This window comes from Balaenoptera acutorostrata, chromosome 1, assembly GCF_949987535.1.
Source record: "Balaenoptera acutorostrata chromosome 1, mBalAcu1.1, whole genome shotgun sequence".
NCBI lineage: Eukaryota > Metazoa > Chordata > Mammalia > Artiodactyla > Balaenopteridae > Balaenoptera > Balaenoptera acutorostrata.
Window position 1 is genome coordinate 32984675 of NC_080064.1, and position 13183 is coordinate 32997857.

A 13183-nucleotide genomic window follows, 5' to 3' on the forward strand; every position below is an offset into this window, starting at 1 on the left:
CTCTGAGGCATGTGGGATCTTCCCAGACGAGGGCTCAAACCCGTGTCCCCTTCATTGGCAGGTGGATTCTTAACCACTGCCCCACCAGGGAAGTCCCCAGAGTCATGTTTTTTAAAGTGATAACATTCTCTTCTGTTTTGCTAAGGAACTTTCCTTGAATTCACATTTCATATTAACATTAGCATTTCTATTCTGGGCATTTGTTGAGTTTCTAGTGCTTTTCCTTTACAGTTTTCTCTTAGCCCATTCAGTACTTTTATTTAACTTATTCTTTTCAAGCTTTTCTTTGTTTTCATAATGAATATTTGTGGGATTCTTATATTTTAGCCATTTCCAAGAGTGCCATTTTAATAATTTTATTAGTAATATTTAAGATATTATCATTCCAAGATACAGGCCTAAGTAGCATCATGACATTTTAGAGATGGAAAGGGCCCATGAGGTTAACGTGGTGAAGTACTATACCATTAGAATATTTCATAGTTGTATACACTTTGTTGGCAGCATATTGATGTCTGATGATCCTTGCCCACTAGGACAGGGCTTAATTCAGTCAGTATAATTACCAATGTAAGGGGTAAAACCTTTTGGAACAAGATGGGATCTAAGTAAGTCTTTGAAAGTGTCAGCATAAAGGAAGTAGTCTTTTGTTGTTTTTATTTTTCCCAGGTACAAAGAAGAAAGAAGTGGGGGAATTTTCAAGGAGGATTCTTCTTAATAATTTTACTAGTTTGAGAGGAAGCAGAATATAGACATTTTTTTTCTTCTAGTTTTTATTTACTGTCACCTTTTTTTCACAAACCAAAAATTGGGGTAGCAAATACCAGTTGCTTTAAATGTTTTACCGTAATCTTTCTTTTTATAGGGAATTGACTCTCTTTTGGAGTAAACTGCAAAGAAGAATCGATCCTTCTATAGACACTTTTTTGGAGCGCTGTCGTCAGTTTGGTGTCATAGCTAAAACACAGCAGCATTTATTTTGCCTGATTAGAGTTATACAAACTGAAGTGAGTAATTTATGCTTTTTATGCTGATTGTTGTAGAGGGAAGAAATGAGTGGGGAGATAACTTCTCAGGCAACTCCTTTTAAATAAGGGAAAATGAGAAATAATGGGGTTTAATAAGGTTATGGAATGGGACATATCTAGCTGTTTCTACAGACTTACTTCCTAGGAATCTACAATTTTTTTCCATGGGAAATAGTGATTGACTTGACAGACCACTGGAGGAAGGAAAGATTATGTTTCTTGGTTGTCACCTCAACCACCCTATATCTGCTTTTCCTAGAACAGTGTTCTATATTTTATACAGGCATGTTTGTTTGCAAATTAACATAATAATTATAAATAAAGAAAGTAAAATTGTATTTTTCAGCTCCTTGAGGATAGAGTGATAGATTCTCTAGGTTTTGGAGTAACAGAACAGTTCCAGAATCGACTGTACACAAATTATAAACTTCTGTGCAAATTAGGAAACAAGTTAGGTTTTTTTCGTTTTTTGTTTTTCTTAAAGAAATAAATATTTCCTAAAATGAAATGAAGTGCCTTGTTTTTTTAGTTCAGTCCCATAAATGTATGCTAAGACTGCCAGCCTGGAGATATGAGATGATTCTTATGCTATGTTCTGTTTCTGTTTTGTTTTTAATACCTACTCATGACTGAGGTCTCTATATACCCATATCTATAATGGTTTATGTGTATGTTTTATGGGTTACATCTTTGACAACATCCAGGGATTGTTTATACTAAAGTCAAGGCACAGTTGTATCTTTGATACCTCCCATCTCCTTTAATGTAACCTTCCATATCCTATACTTTATTTGAAATACGTGTATCTAGTCTTCTCCAGTGAAGATAGGAAAAGGTAAAAGTTGTCAGAAGCAAATTCATGGTCAGATAAGCTAGGTGATAATTATTTCTAATCACTGCAAATGAAGTTGTGTCTCCTATCTCAGAGAGAACATGTTCAAGTAATTACAAAACTTGCCTTGTTTAAAAAAAATTAGTGGTACAACTGGCCTTTAAAAAGTTGTGTTCTTTTTTTTCTCCAATCTTTAAGGGAAGTATGAGTTTTCTGTTGCTGCATAACAGATTACCACAACTTAGCACTTCAGTTAACACCCATTTATTAGCTCACAGTTTTGTAGGGCAGAAGTCCAGCACAGTGTGGCACGGTTCACTGCTCAGTATCACAAGGCTGAAATTGAGGTGTTGGCCAGGCTGAGTTTTTATCTGGAGGCTCTGTGGAAAATCCACTTCTAAGCTCATTTTTATTGTTGACAGAATTCAGTTCCTTTCAGTTGTAGGGCTGAAGTCCTCATTTTCTTGCTGGCTGTCAGCCACGGTCTGTTTTCAGCTCCTAGAAGCCACCCTCATGCCATGCCTTCATTTTCAATCCAGCAAAGGCACTAGGAATTCTTCAAATCTGACCTCCTCTACCTCTGACTTCCAGATCTAGATTTAAAGGGCTTGAGTGATTAGGTCAGGTCTAGGTAATCCGCTTGTCTTAAGATCAGTGGATTTGAGGCTTTAATTACATCTGCAAAGTCCCTTTTGCCATGTAACGTAACGTAATTATAGGAGTGATATTTATAGGTTCTGCTTATACTCAAAGCAAGGAGATTATACAAAAGTGAAGGTCAGTGGGGGTCATCTTAGATTTCTGTTTACCTCAAGGAACCACGAAAAATGGGAAAGCTGCTAGAGGATTAGGGAAGGTGGGCTTCTGACACAGACCAAGGAATTTGCTGTCCATTTGTATAACCAGAACCCATTTCTTTTTCATCTCAGTCTAGGACATTTTCCACTGTAATCCTTGTTTATATTTGTCCTGAAGGGTAGGAAAGATCTGGACTGGTAGGTGGAAGGGGAGTGAGTGTGGAATTCTTTTCAAATTGAGAGACTTACCGCTAGCTTTTTAAAAGAGAGGTGACCTAACCTGTATCAGTTGGGATCTAGTTCTACTGTGAATGGTAGATATCCCACAGTGATAGTGGTGTAAAGAAGATTCAAGTTTCTCCCTCTCCTATACAGGTAGATAACCCAGGTAGACAAGCTAGGGTTGCTCTCATGGCTCCACATATCAGAAACCCAGGTTCCTTTTATCTGCTGTTAACACTTAGCTTCCATCTCATATTCCAATCCCAGCTATAATGTCTCCATTCCAGATAGCAAGAAGTGGAGTGGAGAGCAAACCACACTACAACACACCTTTTCCCCCACTCCTTGCAACACACACACACACACACACACACTCACATCTGGCTGCAGGGGAGAGCTAGGAGATAAGTTGATTATTTGATTATTCCAGGTGACTTTGTAACCAGATAAAACCAGGTGTTCTGTTTTTATAAAAGAAGAGGTGAAACGATATTAGCACAACTAGCAACCAGTCACATAGCCCTTGGGAAGGAAAAGGTTAATGATGCTGAAAAGCTTTTGTGGGCGTTGGGTCTCTTGTGGAAGGAGGGCCTTGTAATAGAACTTCCTTATTTTCTGGGCTTCAGTTTTCTATAAACAAAGAGCTTAAACCAAATGATCAATTAAAAGTGCTCAGAGTTGTTAAATTTTGATTCTGTGACTTGAGAAAGTCATATTGGAAGGGATGACTTTAGAGAATCTAGGGTCTCTCTCAAGATTTTAAAAATAGTATGACAGAAGAAAGGATGTGGATGTGGTTATATTTGAAGTAGAAGGCATAGGAAGAGGGATAATCTTGAAGCCAGTTTATTTGGCCTTAGGGCCCTTCTTGGTGGAACATATAAGTAGTACTGTTTGGCAAAACATGACGTTTAGTTTAATCCCTTCTCTTTAGTAATAAAGAAGCTGAAAATGAGAGATGCGTGACTTTTAAGGATCTAGACCATGGGTATCTTGACAAATGGCATAATGTGATGTAAGGTTATCATTTGTAAGTCAGAGCACAGAGGACTTGGAGAAAGTCTGTTAAGTTTTAAAATCATAGGTTCTCAACAAGTTACTTAACCCCCTTGGAAGACTGTGAGATAAACAGCAAAGAATGTCTGTTCTTTCTTAAACAGCCTAATCTAGTTGAAATGGTAAAATTTTGTGAAATCATTAAGAACACTTTTCAAAAAAAAAAAATAACTACCATTATACATTCTGAACAGATATACCAAGAAGTTACTTGTTAAAGGAGTGATGAATAAATTAGAATTAGGATATGGAATGTGAAGCTGAATTTTGAAGGAACTGATAGATATGGATAATTTGATAGGTTTTAAACCAGGAAGCTGAAGAAGTGCCTTGGCATATTGTATCAAGGGCACATGGGATATAGCCAAGTCAATTAACTTTGGAGTTGGTATAGAGTGTAAAGTGGTTAAGACTCAGACACTGGGAAAACATGCTTTAAGTTTAAATTCTTGCTCCTCTGCTCACTAGCTGGTGACATTGGGCAACTAATTTTCTGAGCCTTGGTTTCTTCATCTATAAAATGAGGATGATGTATGCAAAAAGTTTATTTAGAATAGTGCCTAGGATGTAGTAAGGAGTCTGTAAATTGATGGCAATTATTTCTTTGTGTTCTCAACATTTAGAATGGTGCCCAACGAGAATAATTGCTTAGCAAATTGATGTTTGAACAGTGGAATTTATCCTCAAATATTTTACATGGGGTTCTGTTGAATATTTACTATGTGCCAACATTGTAATACTCATTTTGTGTTATCTTATTTCATTTTTATAACAACATTAGGAGGAAAATCCAGTACTGCCACTATAATTATCATTGTACAGATGAGGAAACTGAGGCTTAGAGGAGTTAAAAACTTCTCACTGTAGTGAAGCTGGGGTTCAAAGTCAGTCAAAGTCATACTCAAAATTCTGTGCTCTTAAGTACCGTATTTTAAGCCACTCTGCCATAAGATCCTGCTTTTCTTGGTTTATATTATTTTCACGCACCCTTTCAGCCTCTCACATGAAAGAATCATCTTAAATGCACTTGCCTTTTATCATATACGACCAGATCTTTTTTGTGATTTTTGACTGATTTCTGAGAACCTGCTGCTATAGAGAAATTTTCTGTTGTTTTTCCATGGGAAACTGAGATTTCAGTACACCTGTAACTATAGAGTATTAATTCTTTTAGGAGGAAGTGGAAAGGATCATTTATTCTAAGCCTTGAGGTTTGAAAACACCCAATTGTTCATGACATATGAGTTTTTTAAATTGAATTCAATCTTAGACTCACTTTTATACATGTGTTTCCTCTTGCACCCATTTATTTAAGCCCTATCCTTCCTGCCCAGCTTGAGACAATTCTTTTTTGAATCCTTGAGTGACCTTATTTATCCTGAGCTCCTTTGAATTTATGTGCCTTTATACATTTTGCACACAGATAAATTCCTTGAGGGTTAAGGACTGCTTTAATATGCAGTGCCTTATAAAGTTGGATACTCTATAAATGTACATTGTTGTTGTTCATGGTTGTAACATCTAATCCAGTCCTTTGCGTGTTGAAAGAAGGAGGATCTAAATGTAACTTGCAGGAAGAAAGATTTAAGATAAAATTTAAGAACTTTAAGTTTTAAGAAGTAAGTGTGTGTGTGTGTGTGTGTGTGTGTGTGTGTGTGTGTGTATCTTATCAGTGAAAGTTATGTAATGTTTCCAAACTGGGAAAAAAACCTTTTCTTCCCTATTTTTCTTAACAGGCACAAGATGCTGGTCTTGGGGTGTCGATTTTACTATGTGTCAGAGCTCTTCAACTCAGATCAAGTGAGGATGAAGAAATGAAGGCATCAGTTTGTAAAACAATTGCTTGTCTTTTACCAGAAGATTTAGAAGTCAGACGAGCCTGTCAGCTTACAGAATTCTTAATTGAACCCAGTTTGGATGGATTTAATATGTTGGAAGAACTGTATTCCCAGCCAGATCAAAAATTTGATGAAGAAAATGCACCAGTTCCGAATTCTCTCCGATGTGAGCTTTTACTAGCTTTAAAAGCCCACTGGCCTTTTGATCCTGAATTTTGGGACTGGAAAACTTTAAAACGACACTGCCACCAACTTCTAGGACAAGAAGCCTCAGATTCTGATGATGACCTAAGTGGCTATGAACTGTCTATTAATGACACAGATGTTTTAGAGTCATTTCTTAGTGATTACGAGGAAAGTAAAGAAGATAAACAATATAGAAGAAGAGATTTGACAGATCAGCATAAAGAGAAAAGAGACAAAAAACCCATTGGTTCTTCTGAAAGATACCAGAGATGGCTTCAGTATAAATTTTTCTGTTTGTTATGTAAGCGGGAATGTATAGAGGCCAGGATTCTTCATCATTCTAAGATGCATATGGAAGATGGAATTTACACCTGTCCGGTTTGTATTAAAAAATTCAAGAGAAAAGAAATATTTGTTCCTCATGTGATGGAACATGTTAAAATGCCACCAAGCAGAAGGGACCGCTCTAGAAAGAAATTACTGTTGAAAGGCTCTCAAAAGGGAGTTTGTCCCAAGAGCCCTTCTGCAGCCCTGGAGCAAGGTCAGTCATTGAATGAACAAGCCAAAGGAGAGTCACATGAATATGTTACATTCAGCAAATTAGAAGATTGCCACCTGCAAGACAGAGATTTGTACCCATGTCCTGGCACAGACTGTTCCCGTGTGTTTAAGCAGTTTAAATACTTAAGTGTGCATCTTAAAGCTGAACACCAAAATAACGATGAAAATGCCAAGCACTACTTAGATATGAAAAATAGAAGAGAGAAGTGTACTTACTGTCGACGACATTTCATGTCTGCTTTTCACCTGCGAGAGCATGAACAAGTGCATTGTGGTCCTCAGCCTTATATGTGTGTATCTATAGATTGCTATGCTAGGTTTGGATCAGTGAATGAACTGCTTAACCATAAACAAAAACATGATGATCTGCGTTATAAATGTGAATTAAATGGCTGTAATATTGTTTTCAGTGACTTGGGACAGCTTTACCACCATGAAGCACAACACTTTAGGGATGCATCTTACACATGCAACTTCGTTGGCTGTAAAAAGTTCTATTATTCCAAAATTGAATACCAGAATCACCTCTCAATGCATAATGTTGAAAGTTCAAATGGAGCTGTGAAGAAATCAGTGAAACTTGAGCCTGCAGCAGGGGAAAAGCAAGATTGTATTGATCAGCCCCATCTACTTGACCAAGCTGATAAATCACATTTACCAGAGGATCTTCTTTTCTGTGCAGGATCAGCTAGTTCTCAAATAGAAACTGCAGAAAATCTGAAAGAAAACAGTGACAGTAATTCTAGTGATCAGTTAAGTCATAGCTCTTCAGCTTCCATGAATGAAGAGTTAATTGACACACTGGATCACTCTGAAACCATGCAGGATATATTATTGTCTCACGAGAAAGTCTTTGTGCCCTCCGGTTTAAAAGAAAAATGTTCCAATGTGGCAGTTTGTTTTGATGGGACTAAGTTTACCTGTGGTTTTGATGGCTGTGGTTCCACGTACAAAAACGCAAGAGGCATGCAGAAGCATCTGAGGAAGGTTCATCCGTACCATTTCAAACCCAAAAAGGTAAAGACAAAAGATCTCTTTCCCTGTTTGGGTAATGAACATAATCCAACAACTGAAAAGTTTGATACAGAACCTAAACCTAGCTCAGACACAAACAGTGACTCCCCAGATGAAGGTCTAGATCACACTATTCATACTAAATGTAAACGAGAACATCAGGGTTATTCCTCAGAAGCCTCCATTTGTGCTTCTAAAAGGCCGTGTACAGAGGATACCATGTTGGAACTTCTGTTACGCTTGAAGCATTTAAGCTTGAAAAACTCAATAACACATGGATCTTTCTCAGGGTCATTGCAGGGGTACCCATCCAGTGGTGCTAAGTCTCTTCAAGCGGTGTCACCTACAATCTCAGACCTTAATTTTCAGAATCAAGATGGAAATATGCCAAGTCAGTACCTGGCACAGCTGGCAGCCAAGCCTTTTTTCTGTGAGCTTCAAGGATGCAAATATGAATTTGTGACCAGAGAGGCTTTGTTAATGCATTATCTTAAAAAACATAATTATTCAAAAGAAAAAGTCCTTCAGCTAACCATGTTTCAACATCGGTATTCCCCGTTCCAGTGTCATATCTGCCAAAGGTCATTTACGAGAAAAACACACCTTAGGATTCATTATAAAAATAAACATCAAATTGGCAGCGACAGAGTAACTCAAAAACTGTTAGATAATGAAAAATGTGATCATGAAGGCCCATGCTCAGTAGACAGGTTGAAAGGTGATTGTTCCGTGGAACTTGGAGGTGATCCCAACACTAACTCTCAGAAGCCACACTGTCATTCTAAAAAGGATGAATGCAGTTCAGAAACAGATTTGGAGTCATCCTGCGAAGAAACAGAAAGTAAAACATCTGATATTTCATCACCAATAGGTAGCCATAGAGAAGAAGGAGAAGGAAGAGAGGGGAGAGGTAGCAGGAGAACTGTTGCTAAAGGAAATCTCTGCTATATTTTGAATAAATACCACAAACCATTCCATTGTATCCATAAAACTTGCAACTCCTCATTCACCAATCTAAAAGGTTTGATTCGCCATTACAGGACTGTACATCAATACAACAAAGAACAGTTATGTTTAGAGAAAGACAAAGCGAGAACCAAAAGGGAACTTGTCAAATGCAAAAAGATATTTGCTTGCAAATATAAGGAATGTAACAAACGTTTCCTGTGTTCCAAAGCTCTTGCTAAGCACTGTAGTGACTCTCATAACCTAGACCACATTGAAGAGCCGAAAGTGCTTTCTGAAGCTGAGTCAGTGGCCAGGTTTTCCTGTAACCAGCCTCAGTGCCCTGCTGTTTTTTATACATTCAGCAAGTTGAAGCACCACTTGATGGAACAGCATAATATTGAAGGAGAAATACATTCAGATTATGAAATTCATTGTGATCTTAATGGCTGTGGCCAGATTTTCACCCATCGCAGTAATTATTCTCAACATGTGTATTATCGACATAAGGACTATTATGATGATCTGTTTAGAAGCCAGAAAGTGGCAAATGAAAGGCTACTAAGGAGTGAAAAGGTGTGTCAAACAACTCACACTCAGGGGCATGAACATCAGACTACCAGGAGATCGTTTAATGCTAAGGCTAAAAAATGTGGCTTAATCAAAGAAAAGAAAGCTCCGATTAGTTTTAAAACAAGAGCTGAAGCCCTCCATATGTGTGTGGAGCATTCTGAGCACACGCAGTACCCTTGCATGGTTCAAGGATGCTTATCTGTGGTGAAGTTGGAGAGCAGCATAGTGAGGCATTACAAACGTACCCATCAGATGAGTAGTGCCTATTTAGAGCAACAGATGGAAAATCTTGTCGTTTGTGTTAAGTACGGTACCAAAATTAAGGAGGAGCCCCCTTCTGAAGCAGAGCCCTGTATAAAGAAAGAAGAAGATAGAAGCTGTGAATCAGAGCTCACAAAGCACAGCCATTCCCCAGGTGACAGTAGCATACCTGTCCAGACCGCCGATTCCCTTTATCCAGGTGAAAGGGATGGAGGTCAGAAAGGATGTACAGAAAGCAACCCAGTTTTTGATGCAGATACTCTGCTCTACAGAGGAACTTTGAAATGTAACCATAGTCCAGAAACCACTTCTTTGGAACAATGTAATACAGTTCAGCCTCCTCCTTGTAAAATAGAAAATTCCATTCCTAATCCTGATGGGACTGAAAGTGGGACTTATTTCACAAGTTTCCAGCTGCCTTTACCAAGGATCAAAGACTCAGAAACCGGGCAGCAAAGTTCAGGGCAAGAAAACACTGTAAAAAATTCAACCCATGTCCCAAAAGAGAATTTTAGGAAGCATCCACATCCCAGGTCATTTGATTTGAAGACTTACAAACCTATGGGATTTGAATCTTCATTTCTGAAATTTATTCAGGAAAGTGAAGAGAAAGAAGATGATTTTGATGATTGGGAGCCTTCAGAGCACTTACCATTAAGTAATTCTTCACAACCCAGTAATGACTTAACAGGGAGTGTTATGGCAAATAATATGGTGAATGACAATGACCCTGAAGTTAACATACCTCATTCTTCCAGTGACTCTGCAATTCATGAGAACCTGACTGCAATCCCACCTTTAATAGTAGCTGAGACGACAACAGTTCCTCCCTTGGAAAACCTGAGGGTTGTATTGGACAAAGCATTAACAGACTGTGGAGAACTTGCCTTAAAACAGCTTCATTATCTTCGGCCAGTGGTTGTCCTTGAAAGATCTAAGTTTTCCACACCAATTTTAGAGTTGTTTCCAACAAAAAAGACAGATGAGCTTTGTGTAGGAAGTTCCTAAATAGCAATTTTGTTTTAGAAACAGACTGGCTCCAACACTGCAACATGGGGACAATTGCCAACTCGAACAAAGGCTGAGAACCAGCCACACCATTGTTTAGGGTAGAATAGGCTGTGTATTTACATGAATGTATAATATCTATGTCAGCAGTATTGGCTGAGTCCATTAGCTCTCCAGTTGGTTTATTGATTGGGTTTTTTTTGTTTGTTTATTAAAAAAAAATGGAACTGTATTCTTGTTTGGTGCTAATTAATACATCAAAATATATTGGGGCTTCCTTTTTCAAATTAAGTGTGCATGATTGTATATGGAACAAATACTAAGATCCCAGGGTGGGAGGGCTAGGGAAAGGGATATGTTCTTACTTGACTTGAATGTGCACCTGAGGGTGCTCTGTGTAATATATTGTACACTACAGCATCTTATATTTTTTGAGTTGAGTTTCAATAAATTACAATTTTTCACCCATTTTTTGTTTAGTCATAATGAGTTTTCATGCCACACATAAATTGGAATTGCACTTATATTTTCTGGAATGTGCACTTATATTTTACCCCAGTAGTTTTTTGTTTCTTATTAACCAAACCATTCAGATCAAGCTTCTTTTTGAATGACTATTGTCTTAAAATTTTTGTGGAAAGAAAATTCCGAGATAGAATAATTAGCTCTGGGAGTCAAGATAGCTCCCAGAAGAGGATGTCCAGGAGTTGTCCAGGTAGAAAGGAGAGCGTATGCCAAACATAATGTGAAGGGCACAGCAAATTCAGAGATGTAAAGTCATGTTTCCAGGCAACTACAAATAATTTGATAGGCTGGCAGTAAAAGGGGAGCACTGGAGCGGATGAGATTATTGTAGAGATAGGCAGGAACCAAACCATGAACACTAAGGACTTTGGACTTGAGTCCATAGGCAGCTGAGAGCCTTTGAAGAATTTTAAACAAAACAGTCATATTAATAATCTATGGATCACTTGAAATGAGTGTGATTTGAGGGGCTGAGAATGGAAACAGTAGATATTAAGACTATTGAAGTAATTGAGGCAAACTTGGTGAGAGTCTGTACTGACAACTGCAGTAGAGGGATGAGTAGATGAAAACTTCAAGAGGATTATTGGATGTTGGAGGGTGAAGGAAACGTTTTGAGGAAAACTTAAGGTTCAGTAGTGATAAAGCCAATTGAGGTGGGACTACAAAAGGAAGAAATGGATTTGGGGGAAGAGGATGGAATGTATTCTTATAAATACAGAAGCTTTATTCTCTGTTCCTTTTAAAGTTTTCAGCCACTTTCATTAGCTAGCAATGAAACGACTCATACTCCTAATATCCCTCTCTTATGCCTCTGGTTAAGATTTTAAGATCTTTTCTCTGACCCTTAAACCTTGTTTTATCAGCTCTTCAGGGATTTCATTCTGCCACCTCCTCACCCTAAGAGTCTAAAGCACCCCCCAAGCCCAAGTCATTTCTTGGCTCAGATCCTAGTAGGTAACAGGATTCTCAAACAAGATTCTGTTGAAAGAAAAAGTGACAGAGTGGAACATCTTAGAGGTTGAGGTCACTACTGACTCCTTTGGGATCTTTGGCTAATTTCTTCTGTGGGCTTCAGTTTCCTCACTTACGAAGTGAGGAGGTGTAGGTGATCATTTTGAAAGGTCCTTATCTGTGATCTGAGCATGAGAAATAACCAGTGGCCTCATTTAAAGAATTCCTAATACTAGAGATTTTTAGATCAGACCAAGAGAAAGCTGCTAATTTGTTTAAGACAACTATATCCAGCCAAAAAAAAATTGTAAAAATTTAAAAATAAAGGGGAGGGCTTCCCTGGTGGCACAGTGGTTAAGAATCCGCCTGTCAGTGCAGGGGACACGGGTTCGAGCCCTGGTCCAGGAAGATCCCACATGCCGTGGAGCAACTAAGCCGGTGAGCCACAACTACAGAGCCTGCACCCTAGAGCCTGCGAGCCACAACTACTGAAGCCCGCACACCTGGAGCCCGTGCTCTGCAACGAGAAGCCACTGCAATGAGAAGCCCGCGCACTGCAACAAAGAGTAGCCTCGGCTCGCTGCAACTAGAGAAAACCTGCACACAGCAATGAAGACTCAACGCAGCCAAAAATAAATTTTTAAAATAAATAAATAAAAAATAAAATGGAATTCCTTGGTCGTCCAGTGGGTAGGGCTCTGCACTCCCACTGCAGGGGGCAGTTTCGATCCCTGGTCAGGGAACTAAGATCCCCCATGCCGCCCAGTTCGGCCAAAATAAAATAGACTCAACTATATCCGTTCAACCACCTCTGACTCCTACCTCCCGGAAGGACCAAGTGAGTCCATTTGCAGTGGAACCAAACCCTAATTTTCAGAACCCAATTGAAAGTTTGCTTTAAGATGACCCTAAGATCATTTTCTGTTCCAGTTGTAGCGGCTTGCTTCGTTTGATCTTTATTGAAGACAATGTTCTGTTAAAAACCAGCATGTGTGATTATATGATAATATAGAAGATCAGAGGGTTATTTTTGAAGTTTTTAGTACTGTCATTTTTACTTGATGTCTCTTTGGGGTTTGTCCCCAACCCCTGACACAGACCTGGAAGCACTGAGTTTGTGCCTCCTAAAATGATAGGTGGAAGTCGAGAATGCCAGACACTTTGATTCTTCAATTTTACCCAGAATTCTCTTGCTTCCGTGTTTCCCCATGTTCATGAGCACATGTGTGAAAGAGAGTGAGTGGGGAATAATGGAGAAGAAAGGTTTTGATTAGCCTTCCTAGGGATTTCATCCCTAACCTATCCTCTCGGTCCCAGGTTACCTACTTTTGACCTGCACTGCGAAGGACAGTCACTGGAGAACAGTCATTAGCCAAATATTTA

At 38.7% G+C, this 13183-nt stretch overlaps 1 protein-coding gene across 1 annotated transcript in view; it reads left to right on the forward strand.

The window, feature by feature from the left end:
• RLF (RLF zinc finger) overlaps positions 1-10789 on the forward strand; it is a 79312-nt gene extending 68523 nt beyond the window's left edge. The window contains exons 7-8 of the mRNA XM_007164706.2: positions 866-1007; positions 5672-10789. Of these exons, the coding sequence (XP_007164768.2) occupies positions 866-1007; positions 5672-10321 (4792 nt within the window). The 3' untranslated portion in view covers positions 10322-10789. The remainder of the gene's footprint in view (positions 1-865; positions 1008-5671) is intronic.
• Positions 10790-13183: the final 2394 nt, after the last annotated feature.